The 27378-nt window shown below is 51.9% G+C and overlaps 2 protein-coding genes across 2 annotated transcripts in view; both read left to right on the top strand.

Moving 5' to 3' along the window:
* Zfyve28 (zinc finger FYVE-type containing 28) overlaps positions 1–1421 on the top strand; it is a 93348-nt gene extending 91927 nt beyond the window's left edge. The window contains exon 13 of the mRNA XM_057771587.1: positions 220–1421. Coding sequence (XP_057627570.1) covers positions 220–351 — 132 coding nt within the window. The 3' untranslated portion in view covers positions 352–1421. The remainder of the gene's footprint in view (positions 1–219) is intronic.
* An 8614-nt stretch (positions 1422–10035) lies between these two features.
* Positions 10036–24186, top strand: Mxd4 (MAX dimerization protein 4). The gene is made up of 6 exons (XM_057771698.1): positions 10036–10253; positions 10335–10434; positions 13552–13581; positions 19027–19141; positions 20242–20404; positions 20884–24186. Exons 1-6 carry the CDS (start codon positions 10190–10192, stop codon positions 21039–21041), a joined length of 630 nt encoding a protein of 209 aa, XP_057627681.1. The 5' UTR covers positions 10036–10189; the 3' UTR covers positions 21042–24186.
* The last annotated feature ends 3192 nt before the right edge of the window (positions 24187–27378 follow it).

Raw genomic sequence — 27378 nt, 5'->3', positions numbered from 1 at the left:
TCAATCTGGCCCCTCCAAGGTGAGAACAGGGAAGGGCAGGGAGGTTAAGAAGGAGTCTGCAGTGGTTATGGTGAAGGCCCAGAGTTTCCTGCAAACTCCATAGTCTGCAGTGTCTGGAACAGGCTGACTCCTGCCCACCATTGTTTGGCCTGGTTTGGGTGGAAGGGCTGTGTAACGGGGTGGTCTGCTCACTGCCTTCTGTCCCTCCTTGGCTTCCAGATCTTCTGTTCCCGCTGTTCGTCACACTCGGCACCACTTCCGCGCTATGGACAAGTGAAGCCAGTCCGTGTGTGCACACACTGCTACATGTTCCATGTCACACCTTTCTACAGCGACAAGACGGGCATGTGATGCTGTGCCTGGCGCGTCCCAGCTGAGTGGGCTGGAGACTCCAGAACAGAGGCACTGTGTCTGCCTTGAGTCCTGGCGAGGGTCTCCGGGACGGAGGTGCTTTGCCTGCTGTGTGCCCTGTCCAGGCTGTGCTGCAGCAGGGCCCCATTGCATCTCATCACACCGCTACTGCTGCAGACCTGCCTGGGTTTCCAAAGCTGTCCAGAGCCTCTGTCTACTCCCCCGGCCTCTCCACTTGTGGAGACACCCGACCTGGCATGGGGTCAGGGATGCTTCGTTGCTCTTCTAGGTCAGGGTACCGAGCCAGGCAGGGTTGGACTCTCTTCTCTTGCCCGTCCAATGGCGTTTTGCTTCAGTTGTGCATACTAAGGCAGGAGAGGGCCAGTTCTGTATGTTCTGTTCTGAAGCTGATACCCTGGAAGCAGAAGCCAGGAGACGCTAACCCCCCAACATCATAGCAGGGCTCCCCACTGCTTACCACCCACCTCATTCCCTAGTGCTCACCACCTGCCTCGGGACCCTGCCCAACAACATGCATCTCGTTTCCATTTGAAGGGGGAATGTAAGAAGCAGACACAGTGGTCCACTGGGGAAGCAGGCATGCCCTTGGCATCTATACCATGGCCACTTGCTGGCGGAACAGGGCCCGACCACCCGCTGATAGCATAGGCTGGGCTCTCAGGTGTTGGGGACTGGACTCATCAGGCAGCCTCCACTCGGCTAACAGTTCCTTCTTCCTCTGCACCCACCGGGACTCTAACCCACTTCCTCAGACCTCAGTGCGGCCTGGACAGGCTGAGATGCACAGACACCTCCTCAGGCTTCAATCTCAGGCTTCACGTTGCAATGATGATTACAGTTTTATTTTTAGAGAGATGACACACCTACTGCTTCTTTTATAGGATGAAATCCAATCGCTGTTCAGCAGTGGAATACACATGCACAAAAATGGCTTCTGTGCGGGGGTGGGGGAGAGTATATAACAGAGGGAATATTATCTATTGAGATTATTTTTATTTTCTAAATGCTGTAATTCGAAACCATTTCCATAAATCTATTTAAGGATTGCATATTCTCTGGCGTCATCTATGTACGCCAAGTCCGGTCTTTGTTGGGTAGGCGGTGGTGTTGGTGCTGATGTGGATTTTCTTCTGGAAGATGGGAGCATCTGTGCCTTTGGGACGATGAATAGCAGAACTCATCCTCCTGTCAACATTCAGGAGGGGCTGGCTGCCATCTTCCCCTGCAAGCCTATCTGCCATCTTGGAAGGGTGCCTGTTAGGGTGCCTGACTCACCAACTGTTGCCCATCCTGCATCTAAGACCTCTGGCTTGTGCTAGGGGAAGGGGCAGGGCATGTGCCTTTGGCTACTCTACCTTGATGGCGTTAGTCTTAGATCTGGGGACTCCCTCTTGGGCTATTCTGGGAAGAATACAAGAAGTTGCTCCAGGCCAGGATTGCCATAGTGACAGGGCCTTTGTGGTGGGTGCTGGGTACGATAGGTAGGGAAGCAGGACTGAGAGGCAGTGGTGGCTATTACACCTGCTTTCTGGTGAGAATGTGTTGTAAAGTGAGGTTCCCTCTGAGTGGAGCAGAGCTTAGGGAACATAAGAAAGGAGAGCCCAGGTCGGATGGTGATTCATACATCCCAAGGTTAGACCTAACATTCTGTCCACCTGGACAGATGCAGAGAAATGACCCTTGCGTCACCTGTCTTCTCCCAGTGTCCATGTCCCTGACTGGAGAGCTACTACAGTGGCATTACAAGCTGTTCCAGAATGCTGTCTGCTGTTATTAACCAGGAAGCCAGGACCTGCAGGATCCTACATGGAGCTATACCGTGCTGTGTACCTCTGTGCACACTACAGTATAAATAAGTGCACTTCGCAGCTATTTGGTTTCCAGACCTGAAACATGGTGTCCTCTCTCCTACCATGTTAGAGGGGAGAAAGGTCAGAACAGAGCATCTGCTCTCTGCCAGGCGGTGGTGGCGCACGCCTTTAATCCCAGCACTCGGGAGGCAGAGACAGGCGGATCTCTGGGAGTTCGAGGCCAGCCTGGTCTACAAGAGCTAGTTCCAGGACAGGCTCCAAAGCTACAGAGAAATCCTATCTCAAAAAACAAAACAAAACAAAAAAACAAACAAACAGAGCATCTGCTCTCTAGAGAGACCTGATCTGCTCTCTAGAGAGACCTGTATCTGCGTGTGTGTGTGTGTGTGTGTGTGTGTGTGTATGCCCCCATGTGATCTGCTCATGTGAGGCTTTATGAGGCAGCCTTGACCTACCTTTGTGAGTTGGATAAAGGGAGCTGCTCCATGAACTGCCCTGTTTGAGGCCTGGGACCACAGGTGCCCCTCTCTAAGGATGCTCAACTGTCCCATTCACCCAGGGTGAAGGAATTTCAGGCTTTCTATGATAAAGTTAGGATGTCCACTCACTCTACCCTTCTGTGGAGCTAGCCCCACACCAAGAGCAGAGTCAGGAGTAAGACACTTCAAGAAGGCTCTAGAAGCCTTTTCCATGGATGGGGTTTGTGTACAGAAACTCCTGGGAGAGCAGAGACATGGAACATGCTCAGAGATCCAGGTATGCAATCAGCTCTTTTGAGCTAGCCTCGGGGCCTCCTTCTTGTTATCCTTTCTGAGCCTTAGTTTTCCCGCTATCACCTTCTTTGTTGTTCCAGAATTTTAAATGTTCACAACAGTCCCCATGGCAATCCTTCAAGAGAGCAGGATTCCCTGTCGTGGATAGGGAAACCAAAGCATGTGAAGATCAGGCAGCGCTGAGCTGGGCTGTGTGCTTCAAGGAAAAACCGTGAAGAGGCTGCTGCAGAAGTGTCTGGTGAAGTGAAGAACTGGAAGATAGGTCCAAGCTAGTTGTGCTGGGAGCCATTCTTGGAATTTGGGAGTTGTGACAGCTTATAGCCACCTAACTTGCTTGGCATCTGGCGGCAGGGTTCTCACTATTGTCTGGCCATGCATAGTCCTGGGAAGGGACCCTCAGCATTCTCCAAACACCTCTAGCCCAGACTGCAGTGACCCTCAGGTGTTCAGGGGCCAGGCTGCCTACAACTCTATCTGGGACAAGCTGAAGAAGGGTCCAGAGCAGAGATTGGGAGGTGGCATTGGTAGTGGGCAGAGAGCGCCACTTCTAGCTCCACGTCTGATGCATTAGCTACTTTTCTATTGCTACGATAAAACATCATAACCAAAACAACTTATAGATGACAGTTCATGTGGGCTTAACAGTTCCAGGAGAGTAAGAGTCCATCATGGTATGGAAGTCTGGCAGCAAGCGGAAGATTTGATGTCAGAAAAAGAATTCTGAGAGCTTACATCCTTTACCACAGCATGAAGCAGAGAGAGAACTGGACATCAATTAAAACTATAAATACCCAAAGCCCACCCCAGTAACATACTTTGTACAGCAAGGTCACACCTAAACCTTCCCAAGCAATGCTACCATCTGGGGACGAAGTGTTGAAACATCTGAGCCTATAGGGGACAGTCTCATTTAAATCTCTATAAAGTCCTACTCCGTCACCTCCATAGGGTCTACTCAGTGCTCAGAGAAGTGGTTCTGGGGACCCACCTGCACACCTGAGATGTCAAAGGTCCCCTTGATGCTGATCCCTCTTGTGTCTCATTTGTACATCTAACTTGTCCTCAGTCCAAGGACCTCAGGATAGCCCTGGCTGGGAGGCAGCATGGTGTTTCCACTGCACACTCAGCAGAGTCCTGGCCTGAGCAGAGAAAAGGTAGCCATCAGCCAGACATATAGTGACCCTGAAGGGTATGGCATGACATGGGACTTTGAAGGACTTTTTTTTTTTTACAAGTAAAAGGTAAATGCACATTTATTATATATTATTACCAGACTCCACATAAATTATCCTATCAATTCTCCACAGTTACACTGAGATATTATTATTATCATCTCTTTTCAGGTAAAAAGGAAAACAGTACCAGGTAAGTTTAGGTAATATATTCATTACCATTTAACGCTAAAGACCATATACTGTCCGCCCCTACCCACGCAGGATCATCTTCCTCGCATTTCAGGTTCATATTTATGCACATGTATCTGAGTCTGCGGCATGAAAGTATTCTGGAATCCACACTGTAGCACTCTTAACAGTTGGTAGTACTTAGTTTCCCTACAGCCATCATTTGATAAAGATATTTATGCAGTTTAACAACTGATATGCACTAGTACCACTCCAATGCCAGCCTGAAGGTGGGTACAGGGTAACTGGTGTCCCCAGCAGAGGATTAGCCCTGCCCAGACCTAAAGCATAGTGTATTTCCAAAATCTGAAAAACAATGTGCCTACCCAAACACCTCACTGTTCCTGACAAGGAACAAAAAGACCAAGGTAACGACCTGCCAATAGCACCATGGTCACATCATCAGTTACTGGCACATCCGAAATTACAGAAAGAAAATACATAAAAAGTTTATAATTTTGGAAAGGCCTGCTATTTGGTGAGATGTTATAACACATTAATACACTGCATGTGGCTTGGTTTTGAGAGATACACTTTAAATAGCTATTTTAACGTGAAGTGTTTGTCTAGGAAACCCAACATCTGGGGCGCCACAAGAACAGTTCCTATTGGTTGGCTTTTTTCCTTTCTTTCTTTCTTTATTTATTAAAGATTTCTGCCTCCTCCCCGCCACCGCCTCCCATTTCCCTCCCCCTCCCCCAATCAAGTCCCCTCATCAGCCCAAAGAGCAGTCAGGGTTCCCTGCCCTTTGGGAAGTCCAAGGACCTCCCACCTCCTTCCAGGTCTAGTAAGGTGAGCATCCAAACTGCCTAGGCTCCCACAAAGCCAGTACGTGCAGTAGGATCAAAACCCAGTGCCATTGCTCTTGACTTCTCAGCAGTCCTCATTGTCCACTATGTTCAGCAAGTCCGGTTTTATCCCATGCTTTTTTAGACCCAGTCCAGCTAGCCTTGATGAGTTCCGAAAGATCATCCCCATTGTCTCAGTATGTGGGTGCACCCCTCGCGGTCCTGAGTTCCTTGCTCATGTTCTCTCTCCTCTGAAGGACTTATGATGTCCTTGTGGTAATGATAACTCTTGCAGCCCAGTGAAGCCGGATTGCCCTCTCCCCTGTGTCCTTGTGTCCTTGACCTAGCCAAAATTCTGGCTGCAGCTCCTAATTGCCACCAGGGGGCACTCCATGCCTCTGCAGCAATAGTTGGCTTCTGTCCCCCCACCCCCCCCCCCCGTGTGTGTGTGTGTGTGTGTGTGTGTGTGTTTCCATATAGGGGTCACCCCACTGTGACTGGCACCCTAAATCCAGACACAATTCCAGCACAGACAGACCCAGTGGTCACGCCCCAGTTTTCAAGATCCTGCAGAGGCGTGAAGGGGCCAGAGGAGACTATAGCTGGCACAGTGATGGCAGACAACAGGGCAAACAGGCCCCGGAAGCTCTGCAAGGCCAGGAAAGAGTCAGTCCAGACTAAAACTGGGTGCCTTTCACAGGTAGGATTGGGGTGAGGCCAACAGCGTGCTGAATTGAGAGGTCAGCGTTGTCAGCACTTGCAGAGGGAGCTGGAGGAGGTAAGAGGGGACCCTATTCCTGACATCTCTAGCTCCAAAGAATAGGAGTCAATGCTTTCTTCTAGGCTCACAAGGGAACCTGGTTTGATAGTGTTGTTGACTTCCACCCCCATTACACATAGAGTACAGCAGAACCCCTAGAGTTCAGGAATGACCTTCAGGAAGGAGGACCCCACAGTCATGTGAGGCCAGGATGGGCCCTCCCTGTCCCTCTTAGTCAAAGCCCTGGCGGTTCAGCTGCCAGGGGTTCTGGCCCTTTATTGTGGAGACCCCGTGGCAGTGAGTTAGTGTTTCATTCACCCTCATCCATCATTCATTTTTATTTCTCCTCTGTGAACGCACTGGAAAGATTTGGTTGGACCTTTGGGACTACAAAATTCATTTAATATAAAAATTGTTAACTTATGCATGAACCATTAGTATAGTAGGAAAAACTTGAAATGAAAAAAAGTACCCCACAAATCATTTACAAATACAATGAACTGTTATATTTTAAATTAAAAAATTGACATTATATTAGTTTCCTTAGACCATTCATTACATACATCTTGATGTACCTTGGTTTTCCTGTCTTTCTTTTGTATTTTCTGAACCCAGTGTTTCCTTGCATGTTAAACTTTCTGGAAAGCCTCCAAGTGCTCCAAGACCAGGCCTGGTGCTTGTGACTGGCCAGCCTGGCAGCCTAGGCTCCACCCCAGGTTCTGACTGGTTGAGACTGGGTAAGCCTGCCCCTATGGGCTCCCTTTCCATGGGCGTGGCCAGGGGTTTGCAGTGCTAACTCCGTTGCACTGCTGCATCTATTCCTGCTGTTTCCTGGGCGCTGCTTTGTGCTCATCCTGCTGTTGCCTGGGTTTTTCATGCATCCTTCCCTGTATCACCGCACCCTCCAAACGCTAGAGGTTGACATTCTTACTTTATAATTAGGGAAACTGAGGCTTAGAGAGTCAAATTCTCATGGCCATAGTAGACCCCAGAATGGCTCTCAGGAATGGACTCTCACAGAACCCTGCTGTGGGCACACCACTAGCCTCTCAGGGCAGGTAGCAGCAAATTCTAGAGGACTGAATTCATCATGGCTCTCCAGGGCCTGCTGAGCCCGCCATCCTACAACTCCAGGTCTCTACCCCAGGAGCTAGCCACTAAGGTCTGAGAAGAGGCAGGAGCAGGCTGCAGGGTTCTGACAGGGGGGTAAGCAATAGGGTGCTAGGACTGGGGCCTAGTGGCTGCTGGGTGTCAACTCCAATGACTGAAGAGGCCAAAGGTGGGAGAAGGGGCAGGGGCAGGTATTCAGAGGTGGAGATGGTGTAGGCCCCAGCAACCTTTCTACTCTGGCTGTAGGACACTTCCTGGTGTTCCTAAGAAGCCTGGGCAATATTGCCATACCTGGGCAGGGAGGTGTTAGAATGCTGTCTACCATAAACCAGTGACCTGATCCCAGAGAAAGGAAGCCAGAGCAGGATAAGGGGGAAAAGACCTAAAACCATCTTCTAGAGGTTTCTCAGTTCTCTCTCTCTCTCATTCTCTCTCTCTGTGTGTGTGTGTGTGTGTGTGTGTGTGTGTGTTGTGTTGGGGAAGAGGATCAAGCAGCTCTTCTCCACACTAGACCAAAAGCTCTTTGGTCAACCCTCCAAATGAGGTGCTAGCCTCATTCCTAGTCAGAGAAACTGAAGTGGGGGAGGCCACTAGGGAAAGGCCAGGTAAACTGATGACTTGCAGTCCCTGATCAGGCACCCAAACCTGGGGGAGGCCCATGTCCTTTCTCCTAGGTGATGCTGGGTTCCCCGCCAGTTTGTGGAGGAAGACAGGGTTGAGGACTTGGCAGCAACGCTCTACCGAGAGTGGAGAGGTCTGCCTTCTTACTCCCCTCTGGCCTTCTCTAGGTGAGCCTGGCAGGTCACAGTAAGTGACCTGTGATGAGGTAGAGGGTCTTGGTCAGCCAGCCTGCTGCCTCTTCTTCCCGAATCTTGGGAACTTCGGGGTACAGATGAATACAGGCACCGCTGGGGCCTCTGCCCCATTTCACACAGTAAAGGCCGTGGGTATAAAGACCCCTCTGGTCTACATGGAACCAGCTTGCCCTTTGCACTTGCAAGCCAGTTCCTGTTTTAAGCAGCGGCTTCCTGATCTCCCCTGGGGAACCAGCTCATTCTTCAGCCTCCATGAGCAGCAGGCCTGCTGCCACTAAGACTCCTCTACAGCTGACCTCGCTCACCAGATCCCCACTGCCCACTTCTCCCAGCTTTTGCATTCTCTCAGAGAGGGAGAGCCCTTCTGGCACCGGAAGGTGCTTTGTCCTGGGTGTAGCTGGTGGGAGCTAGTGTCCTAAGTTGAGATTAAAAATTTCCCAGACTGGAAGGCTGTAGTCACCCTTGTGCTCCCCTTCAGCACACTGGAACATCCCGTCCCAGCAGCAGGAGGCAGGCAGCAGGCTAGGAAGTGCTGCCTTAGCACTTCGAGACAATTCACCAGCCTGCCAAAGCAAGGGATGCTGCCCCCTCCCTTGCTAAGTTCAGGGCTCCCAAAACTCAGCATGGCTCTCAATGCTCCAAAGCATCCTTCTCCTTCACAGCTCTGGGCAGCCCTCCAGACTAACTGGTTCTATCTACCTGGCCCTGGGGTGATTGTGGGGCTGGTCCAAGAGGCACCTCAGCCAACACCAAGGGGTGCTCTCAGTGTCTCTATAGGACTGTTTATGGCAATGTGGTTCCTCACTGGGTTTTGCAGGGCTCCATCCCAGCACCTGTTACTCTTAATCCCGCCCTACAGGTCAGACATCTGTGGCTCACACCCAGGCAGGGAGGGAAATGGCTCTGGTTTCCACATTCCCAGATTGTTAACAGTCCTGAGTAACCAGTGTGGGAGCGCCGATCTCCACGCTTCTATTTCAAGAGGGCTCTGCAGGTTTCCTTATCTGCATATTGGGCATAGGGAGATCCACAAGGAAGTGAGTATCATGCATCCACCTTGGTCCCACAGTAAAGGGTAGCATTAGTAACTTCTGCTGTTGGCAACAGCAGCCTCCTTCTATTTTAGAGGAGGTTTTTGTGCCACAGAACTCTCCAGCCTAGTGGTCTATCCTCAACCTTAAAAACCAGACAGGACTAGAGAAGGGTGAGAGGAGTAGGTACAGAGGATGATGTTAGGCTGCCCATTGCCCATGCATCTATAGACCAACCAGAGGGGACCGGGTCATTGGGGCTTAGGTCAGTCACACAGCCAGGAGCCTGCAGAAGAGCTCGCCTTCTTGTCTGATACCAGCACCTGGTTATTGGAACGGCCCTACCCTCAGACCAAGCACCATAAACAGACTACACTCCGGGATCCCCCTTGCTCGTGGCAGCAGTCAGGTGATCTTTCTTTCACTCCTGATGGCCACCGGAAAACTAACTGTTCCTTCCTACTCTGGGTTTGACATTTTCTGAGAAGCTTTTAGATTCCAACCGTCTGCATCTCTGTTCCAAGTTTTAGCCTTCACTGAAGCCACTATTCATGCGGGGGCAGGTTTCATTTGCAGTCCTTTAGCAAGATCCCAGCTCCTGCTCCAATCAGGCCCCAAGCTGGGTCCTCCACCGAGACTATGGTACAGCTGACCCCGAGCAACAGGTCGTTGCGCACGACGTGCATGGCATGACAAAGCGCTGGGGCGCGTGTCCGCAGCGCATCCTGCGGGGTGTCTCCCGAGACACGGTCCACGTCCTCCTGGCCCCAGCATAGGCCGGGCAGCGGTCCCACCGCGCTGTGCTTCCTCTCGGCAACGCGTCCTGCCCCGGAGCCCTCATTGGCCCCACACCCCGTGGCCGGCCATTGGTCCGCGGCCGCAATTTACATAGACCTATCTGGCCCAATCGGTGTGCAATGCCTACTTAACATGCACGACGGCCGCCAGTCAGCGAGCACCGGGGCCGGGCCACCACGTGCTGTTGCTAAGCTTGGGCTTCTAAATTGTTACTACTGGGGCCAGCCTATCCCAGCCAAGCTTCGCATCTGTCAACATTCTCAGCCCTGCCCGAGGCGTTCGGCAAGTCACCATTGGCCAAGGCTGGCATAGGACCCGCCCTCTAGACCAGAGCTCCCACACCGATTGGTTGTGGCGACCGCCGCTCGCCTTATGTGTCAATTTGAGGGCCCGAGGCGGAGGGTGGCGGTCAAGCGCTGGAGTCCGCGAGTCGGACTGGTGTGCCGCCAGGCGCGGGGCGTGCGGCGAGCAGAGCCGGCAGGAGCGCGCCGGGCAGCTGCCGCCGCCGTCCCGTGCGCAGGCGGCAGGATGGAGCTGAATTCCCTGCTGCTGCTGTTGGAGGCGGCCGAGTACCTGGAGCGTAGGGACCGAGGTAGCCTGCACCCCTTTGTGCCAGGGTGGGCGGGCGGCGGGCGGGTGCAGGGGGCCGCTGACCGCACGGTCTGTCCCGCAGAGGCCGAGCACGGCTACGCCTCCGTGCTGCCCTTCGACGGCGACTTCGCCAGGAAGAAAACAAAGACGGCCAGCCTGGTGCGCAAGGCCCCAAACAACAGGTACCGCCCCCACCCCCCACCCCCGCGCGCTGTGCCCAGCCAGCTCGGGCCGGCCCCGCCCGACTGTCCCCGTCCTCTCCGCGTCCCCAGCGCAGTCCTGCGCGCACCCGGGCGGCCGGCCTGGAGGAGGTGCCGGCCCCGCCCGCGCGTCGCCATCTTCCCGCGGCCGCGCCTCCCGCCGCCGTAAACAGTGCCACGCGTACAGCGTCCGCGCTCGCCCAGAGTCGTTCTGGACTTTTCCAGACTGGAGAGGAGCTGTCAGTTGGTGTCGGCCGCTGTTCCCCACCTAGGGCCGAACTGGGGACTCCTCCCTCCCTTGCACTTCTGAAGCTGGCCTTGCTCTTAGGCCCAGCACCTTACCCCCCTCCCTGGATACCCACAGGTCCTGCACAGCCAACTGACAGGGAAACTAACTACAAGTGCAGGGCTGGAGAAGAGCTGCAGGGAGCTATTTCTACCAAGAGTCCCAAGGCCCAGCTACTCCTCTCTTTGCCTTGGCCTGGTACTTGGAGGAAGCCCTGAAGTTGAGGTTTAGGCATGGCTAGGACTCCTAAGGGTTCCACCTTCCTGGCTGCAGTGGGGATCGTGGCACACCTGACAGTGTCTAGGGGTGAGCCTTGGCCCAGCCACTCCTGTGTGGTCAGTCTGGGATCTTCCCTGGCAGGCTGGGGGCTTCAGGGGCCCCTGGCAGAGGGTGCGGCTCATTCCTGTGGCCTGCCTGTTCTTGGGAAACAGAGAGCCTGGCACAAGGACCCATTTTTGTGGTGTCCTAGGCCTGGCAAGGAATTGGTTGGATTTCCAACTGCCCGAGTCCCAGCCCTTGGTCTTCTGCTTTGGGCAGTTGAGAGGGACATAAGTGTGTTGGAGGCCCCACTGCCCCAGGCTTCTGCAGGGAGATGGCCTGGTCCCTGATTCTGTCTGCCCCAAAACCCAAGGTCGGGAGTTCAGGTTCCTGTAGCATGGAGTAACCACAGGTAATAGGACCGGTAGGAGAGACACTCAAATGCTTCTGCCATATACACACGTAAGCAATCTGACCTAGTCTTGTAAAAGAAGCCTTATTTTGGGGGCTGGAGAGATGGATCAGCAGTTAACCCAGCAGAGGACCTGGTCTCAATTTCCAGTGCCTACATGGAAACATACAACTGACTGTAACTCCAGTTCCAGGGTACCTGACACCCTCACTCAGACACACATGCAGACAAAACATCAATGCAATACACATAAATAAAAAATTTACTAAGAAGTCTTATTCTGAACTTCATTTTACAACAGAGGAAACCAAGGCATAGACAGATTGAGTTACTTGCCTAAGGCCCACTTAACCACCTCTGTCCCCTGTTACTGGATGTGTTCCTAGGCTTCCTCCTACTGCAGGGATGGAGACCTGGGTGCAAGGGGCAGGGGATACAGAGGGCATCCCTGACTTGGGTGCACTTCCCTAAAGCTTCCTTGGACAGAATATACTCCCTCAAGGCCTAAGGCCTTAGGGGTGGCAGGCATAGCCCTTCCCTTCCCAGTCACTGCTCAGTTGAGAAGCTGGGATCCCAGATGTGGAAGGGCATTTCTGAACCTGTAAGGCTTTCTGTGCCCTGGCATATTGGAAGGCAGGCTTGTGGATAGCCGGCCAGGGCGAGAGGAGGGCAGGAGGGATGCACTAAGGTAAGGACACAGCAGCTCTGTGATTGACATGGACTCTGTGTAGGTCGCTGATGGCCCCCAGTGACTCCATGGGAGGGGCCTAGAGCTAGCCTTTTAGGGTCACATTCTTTGAGAAGGTGAGCAGAGAGATCAGATCAGGGTGGTGCCCAGACAGCACCTGGCACAACCGTGGCCTCTCCTCAGGCACAGGTGCTTCTAGAACCTGCGTGACAAGCTCCCCTACAGGATCTCTGAATGTAGGGAGGGTTCCAAGAAAGGCCATCCCCCATGCTGCTGAGGAGTGGCCTTCCAGTCCAGGGTTGGGAACCAAGACAAGGGTCATCCTTTAGTCAGGAGGTGGGGGACTGCTCAACACCGAAGGCCCCTGCTGATCCAGCCTCCTACGCAAAGTAGCAGTCGGGCTGCAGTGTGAACTGAAGGCCCAAGGCCAGTGAGCAGCTTCTGTGCAGCCTTCTTGGCTCTGGTTGGCTCATGGGGGGATCCTGAGGTGCTGGTCTAGCCCCGGTGACTAGCAGGTCTTCAAAGACCCTGGGAACTGCACAGTGGAGCCCAGGAGTCAGCAGGAATTGAGGGAAGATGGTGACCTAGTACCCTGATGGTTTCAGTAGACAATGGGGCAGGCAGAGAAAAACACTTTTTGGTGAAAGATACTAGATCCAAGATCTGGAGCAGCAGCAACAGAAGGAACAGGTGGGCAGTGGCCAGCAGAAACACAGGGAGGGACTTGGTCTGGGTGTGTCCTGAGCTTTCCACTCACTCATTTGTGTAGCAGGCCCGGGACCTAGATAACCTTGTTGGCTTGTGGCATTCCCTTAGATTTTCAGAGTCTTTCGGAAGCCTGAGTGGCACCTGTGGTATTCAGAAATCTGCTCTGATCTGAGTGAGGTTGGCCAGTGGGGCTCAAGCAGTCAGTCCCTGGGGTCCCCTGGACTCGGGGTGACATGTTCTGCCATAATGCAGCTCCTGAGAGAAGTGGGAATGGCCATCTTGTGTGTTCTGCTTTGTACCCACAGGCCCAGAAGCACCAGTTTCCTACAAATGCCCCTGTGAAGTGTCTTGGGTGTTCGTATCTGTGCGACAGAGTGGCCGTGGGAGGACAGGATCATCTTGTCTCCTGAGGGCCTGGCCTTTGTGACACATGTTCAGACTGCCACTGCTTCTCTGCATGGCTTGTGTTGCATATAAGGACACAGCTGGCCTGAGAGAAAGGGGAGCAGAGAAGGAAGGTGGCTGGGCACCTGCGAGCCCCAATTCTCACAGTTTAGCATGGGGTTATCCTAGCCTTTGGTAGGCAGCTGTGCACTTGCCCTAGCTCTCAGCTTCCAGAGATATCCTGGACCTAGACCCTCCTAGCCACTGTGTGAGGGCTCCTGGCTCTCTACAAAGAGCCTCTGTTATTTGTGCCCTGGTTGTTAGGCCTTGAAGTGAGCCCTGTCTTTCTATCTCTCTAAACAGGTCTTCACACAACGAACTAGAAAAGCACAGGTAAGTGGCATCCCCATTCCCATGCAAGCTACTGGATGTGACTACCCCCAACCCCAACACTAAGGGGGTGCTTTCGCTGCCCTGGCCTGTCTGGGTTGCCAGGCTGTGCTCTAGGCTCTGGAAAGATCAGTTCTAGAGGGGTCTAGGATCTGTTTTCAGGCATTTTAGATTGGCAGGCAAGAGCTTGGACCAGGCCCTATTCTTTGGCCTTTAGCCTGGGGTCAGAACTGGTGGGTACCAAAGACTAGAAGCTCAGCTCCTTGCACTGGTAGCACTCTGACTTTGCTCCCGGAAGAGGACTTGAGTGTGATTCTGTGTACCTAAGCCCCTTTGATAACTGTTTCAGCTCTCAGTACAATGGCTTTTGTAGTGCATTCAGTCCTTCCCCTCACCTCTGTGCCTTTCGGGGCCTGCTTTCTAAGGAGGTGTCATGCTCTGCATGACTGGGAGAGCATCCAGAGGGCAGCAGGCCCAGGCACTCTCCCTGCACCCTGGCTCCAGTCAGCTCCTGGGATGGCTGGTGGACCCTGAGGCTGCTTGTCATTTGTGTCTTCCCTCTGTCAATGATGACACAGTGTGGCTGAGCCCTGGGAGGTGAGAGGCGAAGGGGATACTTGTGACTGCTAGCAGCAGCCCAAGTGGATGTAGAGGTATTTTAGGCCAGGCAGCCCATAAGCAGTAGTCCCGATGCAAGGACAAGTGATAGCCCCTGAGAGACACTAGGCAATAGCTCCATCCTGACCTCTGCTCCTATCTATAGAATGGACCAGTTCTTTCTTGCCTTCTTGGTGTTTAGGGGGTGGGGTGTGTAACTCTGCATCCTAGATGAGCCCTCCTGGGTGCACTGGGAAGGTCTGGAACCCAGCCAGTTCTTTCCCTCCCCCCTCCCCCATGTCTGCGCCCAGTTCAGCGCCAACTTCCGCTCTCCCGGGATTCAGGACTCTGGTTGGGGCGGGTGACTGGGCAGGGACAGAACACCATGTTCCCAGAGGAGATGCACTTCCTGCACTGGCTGTGTGTGGTTGGGGGGTTCCCAAGGGGCCAGGCCACAGAGATGGAAGCCAGTGTGAGGCAGACTTGGGGTTGCTTCTAGGTCAGAAGAGACCAGCCAACCTTGTTCAGACCTAGGCACAGTATCCTGGCCTATGGTGAGGGCTTCCCAGAAGCAGTGTTTGGGAGGATGGATAGGGAATGTCATTGAGGGAAGGATGGGTAGTAAGGGTATGGAACCCTCTAGGAAGGGTTGACCTCCGGCCTCTGTAGGCATCCATTGACCTTGGCCTTGATCTCTGCCATCTTCCTCAAGCCTATAGTTAGACTGGGTTTCATGGAGGCCCTTAATTTAAGATGGGATAAAAGTGGCTTGGGCATCCTGGGTCTCTCTGCCACCAAGCTTAGGGTAGGGTCTGTCTACCTAGCTAATCAGATCACAGATGTAAAGAGCTCTGAGTAGCCCGCCGGCCTAGGGCTTGGTCCTGGTAGGGACATCAGCCATGGCTTGCTGTAGCTGGCCTGAGATCGATGCCAGGTGTTCCTGGCTGCTGGCTGAAGGAAGGGCTTGTGTGTTGTCCCGAGGAAGGAAGGAAATACCTGGCTAGCTGCCCAGCGGGCCATAAGAGGCATACCCTGGACATGGCCTTCACTGGAAGTGTCCTTCAGAGAGACTCAGGTGGGCCCGTGGGACTTCCCCTTTTGGAGCTTTGAATAGTACTCAGCCAGCCGTAGGCCCACTACCCCTGTGGGTCAGTAGCTCTGTTAGAGTGGCCAAGCCTAGCACTTGCTGCTGACCTCAGGGCCTGGCAACCTTCCTAGGCTCAGCTCTAGTCTTCGGTCTTAGCTAGTACTGGTGAGAGCCCTAGATGTTCTTCCTGACCCTTAGCACTCCTTGAGTGTCCCAGTGTGCTCAGAGCACAGGCAGGTCTAAACCCTTAGCTAGGCCCCTAGCCCTAAACCAGGCACAGAGATGGTTGTTGAGCCTTGACATGCTCTTGCATGGCAGCCAGCAAGTGCCTGATGCAGTCATGTCAGGAACATGCTTGTTAGCAACAACAGAAGATGGTGATAAATAGAAGAGAGTAGGGTTCCCTTGTCCCATGCCACTGAATGTAGGAGAATTCCTCACTGCCATTTTTTCTAGTAACCTGGCCTGGAACTTACCTCTGCTATACAGTCAAGACTCTGACACACGTGTGCTGGGGAATCCTAACATAGAGCCAAGCCGCCTCCCCCCGCCCCAGCCTTGGCCTTTGAAGAGTAGGGGTTTTCAGTGAGAAGTTAGGTGTGTCTATGAGAAGAGATGGGCCATTGCTGATACTAACGCAGGGATTCTAGGGGCAGTTCTGCCTCCTTTAAAAGCGCAGGGGTTTAACAAGTTTGGGATGCTTAGGGATAACAATGAGTGCTGGTGTTGAGTCTGTGCTACAGTGACTTTAGGGAGGATTTGGTGAGGTCCCAGAGCATCTTAGACTCTAGGACTGTGATGCTCAGAATAGGTGGTGGGAGGACCTTCTGCACGTGTCCTCAACAACCATAGGCTTACACCAGGGTATGCACTCTTCTGGGTTTGGGTTGATTTATTACTTTTACATTGCTTGTGTATGATCAGGTGACTTTTATTCATCTCTCAAAGAAATACCTTTTTCTAAAGTATTATTCGTGAACTCCCTGTATCCCCCTCCCAGAGACCTTATCCTAATCGCTCGGAGCCCCTGAAATGATAAGGGGCCCTTGTTACCCACTATCCCTACCTGGATCCTTCACCCAATACCATGGAAGTGCTGCAGACCTGTGTCCATGTGCCCCTAGCCTCCCTGACTCCAGAGCCTGTAGAGACCCACAGCCATACTTCCCAGGTTCCCTCTGACCTGAGTGTTGTTGAGCTGAGTCTTCAGATGCCCAGGGATGGTTCTGTAGCACCCAAATTCTAGATGTAGAAGTATTGGACAGTGATATGGGCCAAAGTCAATGGTGATTCTCCCACAGGAACTATGGCAGGTCCCCATGTACTGTCCAAGTAAGTTCCAGCCACCTCCTTACATTCTAGTTGGTACAAAGGAGAAAATGAGCATCTGCTTGTTTGAGTTTTCATTTCCTGACTGCGCATGGGATGGAGTCTGTTTTCATGTTAGAGTTGCCCTTTGTTTTCTGCGACTTGCCTGTTTGTGTCCTTTGCTCATTGTTATATGAAGGCAGTACTCTTTATTTTTGATGTGTATGAGCTCAAAATATCACTAATACTAACTGTTTTGTCTTTTATATGTATTGCAAATGCATTTCTGCTGTTATTTGTCTTTCAGCTGTGTTTCTTTCTTGTACAAACATGTCTTTCTCTGATTGTAAAACTAAATGTGGGGTTTTTAAAACATAGAAAATCTGGAAAATACAGAAGAGCACAAAGCTAAAGAAATAAACGTTGCCAGCCGCATCCCTGGAGATGCCTGCTTCCTGTGCTTCATTGTGTTCTGTGGAGTCTCTGTGTGCGTCTGCTCTTTTTTATTTTTTAAACAGAAGGGTCACTTGTCACATATGTGGTTCTGTGTCCTAGTGCTTTCTCTGGACACTCGTGAACTGGAACGATAGATACACCAAAAGATGACTGTGTGGTCATCTCTGGGATACTCGTGAACTGGAAAGATAGATACACCAAAAGATGACAGTGTGGTCATCTCTGGGACGGGACTTAGGAATTCCTTGTTTCTTGTCAGATTGCACTTTCTATCAATTACCAAAAAGCCATTGCCGCTGACATGATTAGATAATGGGTTGTGTGAATTGCTATTTGCTGTGTAACAAGTATACCTGGTGAGAAGGGTCCTTGGCTACTTCTCCTGTCAAATCCCAGTGGTGGCTTCAGGACACCTTCTCTGCTCCCTAGCCCAGCTCTGTTTTCTAGTCCCTTCAGTTCCTAGGGTTGGATTCTCACTGTGCTGGAAGCAATGACACTAAGATCTGGACTCTGGGCAGGTAACCATGTATGCAGTAGTATGGAGCCAGGAATCTGTCTATGTATGGTGAGATTGAAGATCCTCTAGCCTTGAGGCAGAGTCAGGGGCTTACACACATTCACACCCGGCCTCCTGGCTAAGCCCACTCTAGTCCTGTATCTAAGAAGTTCTTCCAAAGGTGTAACTCCAGTTCACCAAAAGGACCTCTAGGCCTTAGGGTGCTTGGCCAGGATGCTAGACAGGAAAGTGCTTTGTTAGCAATGAGTACAGCTTTAAAGGCATAATGGCCATGGGTGAACTCCCCCCACCCCTTGTATGACTGTTAACATCTGTCTATGGTCTCTTCCTGTATCCAAGGGCTCCCTTCTCTGTCCAAGAGATGTCTGTTCCTGCATTCTGCCTTCCAAGGTCTCTTAGGATTGAGGGAGTCTGTGGGGATGCTTAGGCTCTGTGACTAGGGAACAGATATGAAAAGTAGACTTTCAGCATGGTGCCACTCTTTTTTTAATTGAAAATAGATTTTTTTTTTACACAATATATTCTAACTATGGTTTCTCCTCCCATTTCCTCCTAGCTCTTCCCTACCTCCCCACCATCCAACTCCACACACACCTTCTTTCTCTCTCTCTCTAGAAAACAGACAAGCAAATTAAAAAAAACAAACAAAACACTGTTAAAGAGGAACATATGTGGGCACTGGCCATGTCAGGCCAGTTGGGGAGCAGGTCTCCACAATCCTAAATAATTTCTGTCCTCGACTTGAAGTTGCACTTGTAAGAATGTGTCCAAAGCAAGCCATGCTGACTTGGAAAGCACTTTGACTTGCAGTAGGGCCTGGTTAGCGCCATAACTGGGCATCTCTCAGACAGACACTGGTTTCCTACAGCTACTGTAAGGTGGGATGTGCAGATGCAGCAGCAGTCCCTGTTACCACGGTAATGTCAGAGATAGCCTGTGGAGTTGAACTTAGCTGCACCCACAGACCAGGCAGCAAAGCTCTCCAGCCTGTGAACAAGTACTGTGACTATGGTTCCAGTTTTGTGAGAAAATAGATTCACAGAAATGGGTACAGGAACAGAAGTCTGGAATGATGCAATTTCCAGTGAGACCACAAACCAGCAGAGAGAACTGGTCCTCGGCCTCCCTTGACATTATCAACTCATGCTTTTACGAGGACAGGAGTGACTAGAGCACACTGTGCAGGGCAGAGTCTTAGGCCCCATGGAACCACGAGGACACCATATCCACAGAGGTACCTGTGACAGGATACTCCTGAGGGGATGTGTTATCCAGACCAGGAGGGAATTCCTGGAGAAGAAGATAGATACTCGACCCCCGAGGCAGAGTCTGGAGCAACTTCCAGGTCAAGAGGCAGGCCTGCAGTAATACTGGGGCCCATGGAGGGGCTTGGCTGGCCACTTCCCACCTTCTGCCAGCCACATCTGTCATAGTTCTGTGGGGTTTGCTGCCTAGCTTGATAGTCTGTCTCTGGCTCTTTCAGACGAGCTAAACTCAGGCTCTACCTGGAACAGCTCAAGCAGCTGGTACCCCTGGGCCCTGACAGCACACGCCACACCACTCTGAGCCTCCTGAAGCGTGCCAAGATGCACATCAAGGTAAGCATGCTGTGCCCTCTGCTCTCCAGCCACCCTGATGTCCCCCAAGCCATCCATTGGTTCAAAGGACCTGGAGGTGGGTGGTGGAGCCACCTAGCAGGTGCTTGTCAGGAATTTATGGGGAGACCCAGCAGAAGCTGGTGGGTGGTGTGGAGGCTACATGCCTTGTGTTAGGTTCTGTTGAGTGGTGTTTGGCAGGGAGACAGTACGGTTGGCTGGACAGGTCAGGTCTCAGGCTGGTTCAGTGTTATAGATAGTTCTCTGTAACACTGGATTGTGAAAGGGCAGCGGCTGGAAGGAGAGGTGGAGTTAGGAGAGGGGCAAAGCGCCATTGTATGCCTTCATGGTCAGACTGGGAGTAGACAACATCTACAGGGAGGTGGGAAGAGTGGTAGATACTTGGGAGTTGGTGTGGGACTAGGATAAGGGGGATATACCTGACGCAGTCTCCTAAGGCCTTCAGACTGACGGTTGCTTATTTAGTGTTCTTGGGACATTTGGGTCAACCAGGGTAGGTCTTTCCTGTCAAAAGGGCTCCTCTGCTTTATAGGTGTGGACTCACAGGTCAGGCGTCAGTAGCTTTGAAAGTTATGTCCAAGGCCCTGGGGTTTTAACAGAACAGCAGTGTCTCAGGTGGGCCCCACACAGGAAGGTTTATAAAGGTAGGAAGGTCTGTGCCTTAGAGATACACAAGGCCTGCTTGCAGGCGTCCTCCATACCCTTTCCCCACTGCTCTTCCATGCTCAGATGCTGCAGATACCCAGTGAAAGCCCAATCTTGGGCAGGTGGAGTTCTCATGAGTAGGGTTGGAGGGAGGGGCCTGCCAAAGTTTGGATGGCACTGTACCAGGTCTTGAGACCCACACATGTCTCCACTTCCTGGGGCTGGCCAGCAACATTGGGCATTCTACAGCTAGTTAACAGGCTAAGAGTGAAAGGCCAGACTGAGAGTCACCTTGCTGGGGTGAAGAAGGGCATATTAAGCCTTTGGGCATCTGTGGTTCTGTCTAGCAAGTCATTTTATTGGTAAGGATCGTGCCTATACCCAAGGGCAGTTATTCCATCTTGGCTATGGACTCACAGACCACCCTCTATCCCTAGAAACTGGAGGAGCAGGACCGCAGGGCACTAAGCATCAAGGAGCAGCTGCAGCGGGAGCATCGCTTCCTCAAGCGACGTCTAGAGCAACTATCAGTGCAGAGTGTAGAGCGTGTGCGCACAGACAGCACTGGTTCTGCTGTGTCCACGGACGACTCAGAGCAAGGTGAGTGCCCAGGCATGCAAGGTAGGAACTCGGACAGCCCAACCCTGGCCTCTGGGTATGGGTATCACCAAAGTTCCAGGGGGACAAGGAAACACCTTGGGAGAGAGTGATGTTGTTGGTGACGAGGTGCCCACACACCTGAACCAACTGCTGGCAGTACTACGATAATTTCCCAGCCTTGCATGAAGAAGGGGTGGGAAGAAGACAATGAGGCACAGAGGTCATGACCTGACTGTGTGAAGGCAGAAGATGATTCACCTCTGGTCAGCATGCTGGAGAGTCTGGGTTCATAACCCAAGACTTTGGCTGGAGCCATCCTAGCATCTTCCACCTCAGGGTTCAGAGGACCTCCCTTATCTTTCCCCAACCCCAGCCTCCACTTCCATAAAAGGGAAACATGAGCTCTAACTTGGAAGGGAGCCCCAGTCTGGCTTCTTTGGAAGGGGCCACCCTGACCCATCCTCTCTCTGTTCTCTCAGAGGTAGATATAGAGGGCATGGAATTTGGCCCTGGGGAGCTGGACAGTGTTGGCAGCAGCAGTGATGCCGATGACCACTACAGCCTACAGAGCAGTGGCTGCAGCGACAGCAGCTATGGGCACCCTTGCAGGAGGCCTGGCTGCCCTGGCCTTTCGTAGGCTCCATGCCCTTTGCTTCTTGGCCCACCTGCCTGCCCACCTAGCCAAGTGTCTCAGCCTTCCTGCCTCCCTTAACTGAAGCCAGCCTCGTCATGAGCCTACTGCTGTGCCATTCTCGAAGCTCCAGCTGCTGCCTGGTCTGCCCGCCTCTGCCTGCCCACCCTTTGGTCAGGACTCAAACTGCCTGCCCCTTCCCACAGGGCACGAGCCCAAGCAGGGAAGTAGGGTAGGCTCTTACATCTGGAGCCCAGCATAGTCGCCCACAATCTGTTCTCAGATTCCTAATCATTCCAGAAGTATTAAATGTCATTGCTGCAAATCTCGGCAGGATCCGTGTAGGGGCCTTAATGACCACCATGGGGAGCTTGAACCCCAGCATCGGATCCCAGGAGAGAGGAGTGAACTGAGAAGGAAGGAAAGGAAGAAAGAATGGAAGGCAGGCGGGCGCAACTGTCCATCCATTCATCTGTCCATCTACCTGTTGGTCCACACAGGCTCCTGAGGTGTGGACAGAGGGATTTGTGAAGGGCAGGGTTTGGGTGAGCATTTGGAGTAGGTGGGTGGGATCCTTTTCCTTGGTGTCAGGAGCCAGGTGGATGCTCTTGGGGGTCTGGCTGGACCACCTCTTACCAACTTGGGTGGCTTATGCTCTATTAGGACCATCAGATGTATACACACATGCCTAGGCTCACACCCACAATCACATACACACAGACACATGGACATCAGAGAATGTATGTCCTGAGATAGTTGGCCTGAGGTCACTTGGAAATGATGGCCCCCAAGTCTGTGCTTGACTCTCACTCAGGCCCCTGCTCACCTGTGCCAGCCCAAATGTCTCTGTCTCGTTTGCACGGGAAATAGATAGGGCCTTCTTCCTGGCAGGGGACTGGAATAAGCTGGGCGGCAAGCTGAAACCACTGGGTCCTCCAGACTTTCTCATCTCCCTTTCTTAAGAAAAGAAAAAAGAAAAAAAAAGTTTGACAGGGAGCTCCCAGAAGGGGCCTCACAAGTCCTGCCCAGGGCAGCCTCAGCTGGCAGAGGCTTTACCCAAAACACAAAACAGAAACATTTTTAAAAAGAGAAAAAAAGCTCTGAAGACTCGCCAAGGGACATGAGTGTGTGCCGCCTCTATTTCCTGTATGAGATTTTTGTACTCTATTTTCCTAGCCATTATTGTGTCCTTGTTTGCTGAGGGGTGGGAGCGACCCAGCGTCTCAGGGACCCATCCTCTGTCATATTGTCATAGTGTGCCTTGTGTCCCCTGTTTCACCCCACCCACTGCCACCAGCATGTTCCTGTGGCTTATGGGATGCACCAGGCCTGCTGGCAGGTGCCCCCCTCACTGCTTTCCCACAGCAGCAGCCTCCTGGGAGGGACATATGCATGCCTGTGTGGCTCCTGTGGCTGATTTTTGTATCCTGCAAGGCTATGACCTGGCCTCCAGTGGTGCCTCCCTGGTAACTGGCAGGGTGGCTGTGCCTGAAAGTTTGTGCCTGCTGGCCTGGGGCCTTTTCTTTGGCCTTGGCAAGGACCTGGAGCGTCAGCCATGGGCAGCTGACAAACACAGTTCTTCTGGAGGTAGTGCAGACCTGGCCAAGAGGCTTCCGTTGGCCTTTCAGTGCTAGAAATGCTCTAAGGGACACCACATAGCAATATTTGGGTCGTGGCCATGTGCTGGCCCACAGCGGTGCCTGCCACCTCCTCTGGTGCATTCGTAAACAATTTCTAAACTGTGGGGGAAAATTCCTTGTTTATCTTCAGTCATGCCAGCGAGCATTCTAGGGTGGGTGGCCTACTGATAGGCAGAATGGAGTTCCTGGAAACAGCTCTGGCATAGAGCCTGCCCCAGGGGTAGTCAAGACGACAGGTGGAGAGCAGGTCTGGGTAGGAATCCATGGACTAGAAGGATAGCCAACATCTTAGTAAGCTGGTTCCCTGATGGGTACTCACGATGACATGTGGTCAGCAGGCCTGGGTAGGGTCCATGGACTAGAAGGATAGCTCACATCCACATCTTAGTAAGCTGGTCCTGTCGACATTTCCAGCCCACTGGGCATCAGTGTCTACCTAAGCATGTCTCCTGGGCACTTGTTTTGAGCACGCCCACCCTTAGCACAGAACAGAGCAGAGCTATGTTTAAAGCTCTTGATTCAGGGCTCCTGATGTGCCATGAATTCTTATATCATCAACTCCCTTCTCCGTCTCCAGCACCTTAGAGTCTGCTTCCACCCTTGCCAGCAGAGTCCACTCCTGGTGACCAGACTGGCCCCCTTGGCTGAATTTTATGGCAGCTCAGCCCTTTGCCTTTTCAGGCTATGGTTCCTATGTAGCCTGGGAGTTGGCCTTCTCAGTCAACCAGGGGTGCTAGCCAGCTGCCCCTCCTACTAGCAGACATGTGAGGGGTGGTCCATAGGCATGGGGGCTGGTGCTAAGAGTTATATGTCCATTACTCCTTCTCCTGCTCTCTACCGTTTGCACAGTATGGCCACTGCTAGTGGTCATAGGATTCAGCCAAGGCTATTGTGTGTCTGCAGAAAGAAATCTGGACCAAAATAGCTGCTGCTTATGTCCTCCACCTGCACCTGACTATGCGAGCCATGTGGTACTCTGTAACAGACCTCCAGGCTCAGGCTTGGGTCCCCTTACTGAGAGGTGGTCCAGATGTACCAGACCAACCATCCTGTTGCAGGCCCAGCTGGTCTAGCAGGAGAGGAGACAGAGGTTATGTCTCTTTATAGGCCCTAGGCCTGCCTCTGCAGTCCTGTCCTGCAGGTGCTTGAGCCTGCCTTCCTAGGCAGAGGGAGTTGTGCACCAAACTGTGGCTGGACAACCCCTACCCTTCTGTGTGCCCAAGCCTTCCCTGCCTCTGTTGGGTCAGTTAGCCTACCACTAACCTCTGTCTGCACAGAGGGTCTTGACCCCAGGCCAGCAAGCAAGTTAGCTCAGGCCTCTAAACTAGGGCACTAGGGCAGGTTCCGTGCCAGAGTATGTGACTACACAGGGGGCCTGGTGCCAGTGCAGTGGGTGAGTTATGAGACCTGAGCTGCGAAGTGGAATGGGACCCCCATCCCAGCTGTCTAACAGATGGGGCTGTGCTGTGTCATTCTGTCATTGTAATATAAATACAGATTTTTATACCTCATCTTCTGGTTTCTAGTTCTTTCTGTCTCCCTGCTTTTCTTCTTTCCCTCCAGCTTTAGCTAGAGGGCCTGACTCACTGGAGCTTGGCTTCTCCTGGCCTTTGGGAACCGGCTTTCACATCTGCTGTTTCTGGCCAGATCCATAAGTCCACCAGCCTCTCCGTGAAGACCTGGGTAGAAGGACCACACACCCTACTCTGTGCCAGGTGTTCTTGTTGCTGGTCTTGTAGTTTTACCCTTTTGTGGACTAGGACACTGTGGGTCCAAAGACAGCTCAATCCTTATGGGTGCTATGCTGATGAGGTGCCCTCTGCAGGGAAGTTGTTGGGTCTCCCTCCGGCTACACCTTCAAGGACCAATCCCTGGGCCCATCCCACTATCTTCACAGTGACTCGGGCATAGCTTCTGCCCTCAGTCCCTACTGTGGAAGTGTGGCCAGCTGTGCTTGGTGCTAGCATGCAGACTTAGGCTTCTGGACTGCCCTCACAGAAGCAGCTGGGAGATTCTTAGAACACACAGGACGGGGAAACAGGACAATGTCCCTGACATTCCACCTCCTATAGGGAGGCTTCAGTCCATTCGCAGGAATCCTGGCCCTTGTCTTTGGGGACTCAGCTGTCCTCCCTCCTTCAAGGATTCGCCACCTTGAACACCATAGAGGGAATGGATCAGGACTTCCAGAGAGCAAGATGTCACCACACCGAACCCTCTGTAGAACACATTGGGGATGGCCTAGTGGTACCTGCTAGAAAGTTTTAGGGTGGAACCATGAATCTTGGGGAGGTATCAGTCCTCCCAGCAGGCAACAATGGGCTCTGGATTCTTGAATATGTGCACCCTGCCTTCTGTTGGGAAGGAGTGGGACTGGGCAGCCTTCGAGGCAGTTGAAGGTTACTCAGAAGAGGTGTTTTCTCATGTGAACACAATTGGGACCCCAGAATTGGTACAATTTGGATGTTTATGTCGATATGGACATTTAAATCCCAAATACTGTGATTTTGAGCCTACCCCACTACCACTTTCTATTGGGGACAGTGGGCGCCAGGGTCTGTGCTAAATACTTAGCATGATTAGCACCTGCTTTAGTCATGCTGGGTCAGTCCCACAGGAAATGAAGGCTCCTTCCATAGCTTTCTGGCATACCCAGTCCCACCAGACACCTCACCAGGACCATCCCTATATATCTTCATGCTTGCCCCGATGTGAGACCCCTGCATGAATCTGAACACTTGCCCACTTTCCTTCTTGGCAGTCAGAGTGACTCCAAGATGGCCCTGCTGTTCTTCCCTCCCTTCATCCCTAGAATTAAGTGCCTGCTAGCTCCCACCCTTTCCCTCAGCCCAGCCTACCTTCAACTTAGCCCTTTGTCCTTACCATCTCATTTTGGATCTCATGGTTAGTTCAAGCCCAGTCTCCTCTGCAAGTTAGCCCCGAATCCTTTGTCCCTATCTGTCACATTGTTGTTGAGATTCTGGCCGCATAAATTAGGTGGTGGACTGATAAAGACTAACCGCTAGCGGGACATTGCATAGCTTCTTTTTCCAGTCTTAAGCTAGACAGCTGGAGCACAGGAGCTCTGGATTTTTCCAGAGTTATACCACTGGCCTGGGAAGGGAGCTGCAGTGGCTGTCATTCCAGTCTTCCTCAACAGATATGAGCCTCTCAGCCTACCTAAGGTCCCGGACTGCTCTGGCCCCTAAACTCCACCAGGCCTCTTGTTATCAGCTTCCAGCTTCAAAGGTGCCTGCCCCTACCCACCACCATGGTGACCCCTTCCTGGTGGTGCTGACTCAAATGCTCCTCAGTTTGGTACTGAGTTTTCACCTTTCTCACATGAGTGTAAACACAATGAGAAGAAATCTCCCCTTCCCCGACTCCACGGTCTACGGAAAGTCAGCTTTCTTCTGGAAGAACAAGACCAATAGGAAGAAGCTGCCAGGCCACATTTCATTGGCTGACAGCCCCCAGGGTTCTGCCAGCTCCTGGTGTTCCCTTGCCTTTACCCATTCCTGAGTTGTCCAGTGCCAGCTTTCTCAGACCTTTTGTATTTGAAAAAAAAAAAATGTAGAATCAAGCTAATACATGTCTGAGGCGGTCACTCCCTTGCTTCCAAACATCCCCATCTCCATGTTGTTTGGAGAATAGGTCACTTCCATTTAACTGCATCCGAAATCAACCTTTAACATCACAGTTGTATATGAAGTTTTAAAACTGCCTGAAAATATACTATCTAAAGCATACACTATGTTTTAAATATTGATGACAGGAGAGTAAAACTTGAGCCAAGAAGTAGAAAAGACAAGCAGCAAAGACTGTCCCTCCCGGCGCTACACTTAGGTTTGTTTCACCCGTGACATTCTCACAGGCTTGCTTAGGCGAGATCAGCTCCTGGCTTCCCTTACCTTTTGACCCCATTAAAACCACAGCTGATTTTGAGCAGAAAACAAGCTTGTCTTGGAAATAAGTTTAACATATTTGCCTTCTTAAATTTCTACTCCAATTCCCGGAACACTTCCCAGAGCTGTATAATTAACCCCACTGTTTGTCGTTTGTACTCAGGGTCCCGGTCCTGCTCTAATCTCTATATTCTTATGACTTCTTATGGCCTCATAAACACCTTTCAAACAAATAGCTGTGATAAGTAACTCAAAATGGAGAGTTGGGGGCCTGGAACTGCCCAGGAGTCACTAAGAAAAGTGGGTTTCCTGGAAGGTCTCCAGGGTTCCGGGTTGTGCCTCCTGCTCTGGGGGGGACCTCATCCCGAGCAAAGTAGCCTTTTGTCTTTCTGCCATCTTTAATTTTGTCTCCTCTGAGTTCTTCCTCACAATCTATAAATATCTCCAAGTTCCTCCCATTTTAAAACAAAACAAAACCAAAAAACCCTCTCAGCCCTGCATTCCCACCCCCTCATCTTGTGTCATTTGGCTCTTTTTCTCTTGGTCTTTGCCTCCTCAGCAAAATTTTCCAAAAGCACTGCCTGCACTTCCTCTGGCCAAAACCCACTCAACACCAGCTCCCTGCTGAGCCCCTACCTCCAGCTTGACACCAGGGGTCCTTCTGGGCCTATTCCCTGATTTCCTAACTCCAGATTAGGCACCATTCTGAGAACTTTCCCCCAGTAATGTTTGATTTTATTTACTCCTAGATTTTATTGGCTTTCAAAAGGAAAATTAAAAAGTGAAACAAGAATTAAT

Source organism: Chionomys nivalis, chromosome 6 (genome assembly GCF_950005125.1).
Source record: "Chionomys nivalis chromosome 6, mChiNiv1.1, whole genome shotgun sequence".
Taxonomy (NCBI): Eukaryota; Metazoa; Chordata; class Mammalia; order Rodentia; family Cricetidae; genus Chionomys; species Chionomys nivalis.
This window is presented reverse-complemented; position numbering and strand designations above follow the sequence as displayed.

Excerpts from the sequence above, each read along its gene's own strand:
- Mxd4 (XM_057771698.1), top strand. The coding sequence starts at position 10,190 with ATGGAGCTGAATTCCCTGCTGCTGCTGTTGGAGGCGGCCGAGTACCTG. Across the intron at positions 19,142-20,241 it reads GTGCCAAGATGCACATCAAG|AAACTGGAGGAGCAGGACCG; the intron begins GTAAGCATGCTG and ends CTCTATCCCTAG. Across the intron at positions 20,405-20,883 it reads CACGGACGACTCAGAGCAAG|AGGTAGATATAGAGGGCATG; the intron begins GTGAGTGCCCAG and ends CTGTTCTCTCAG.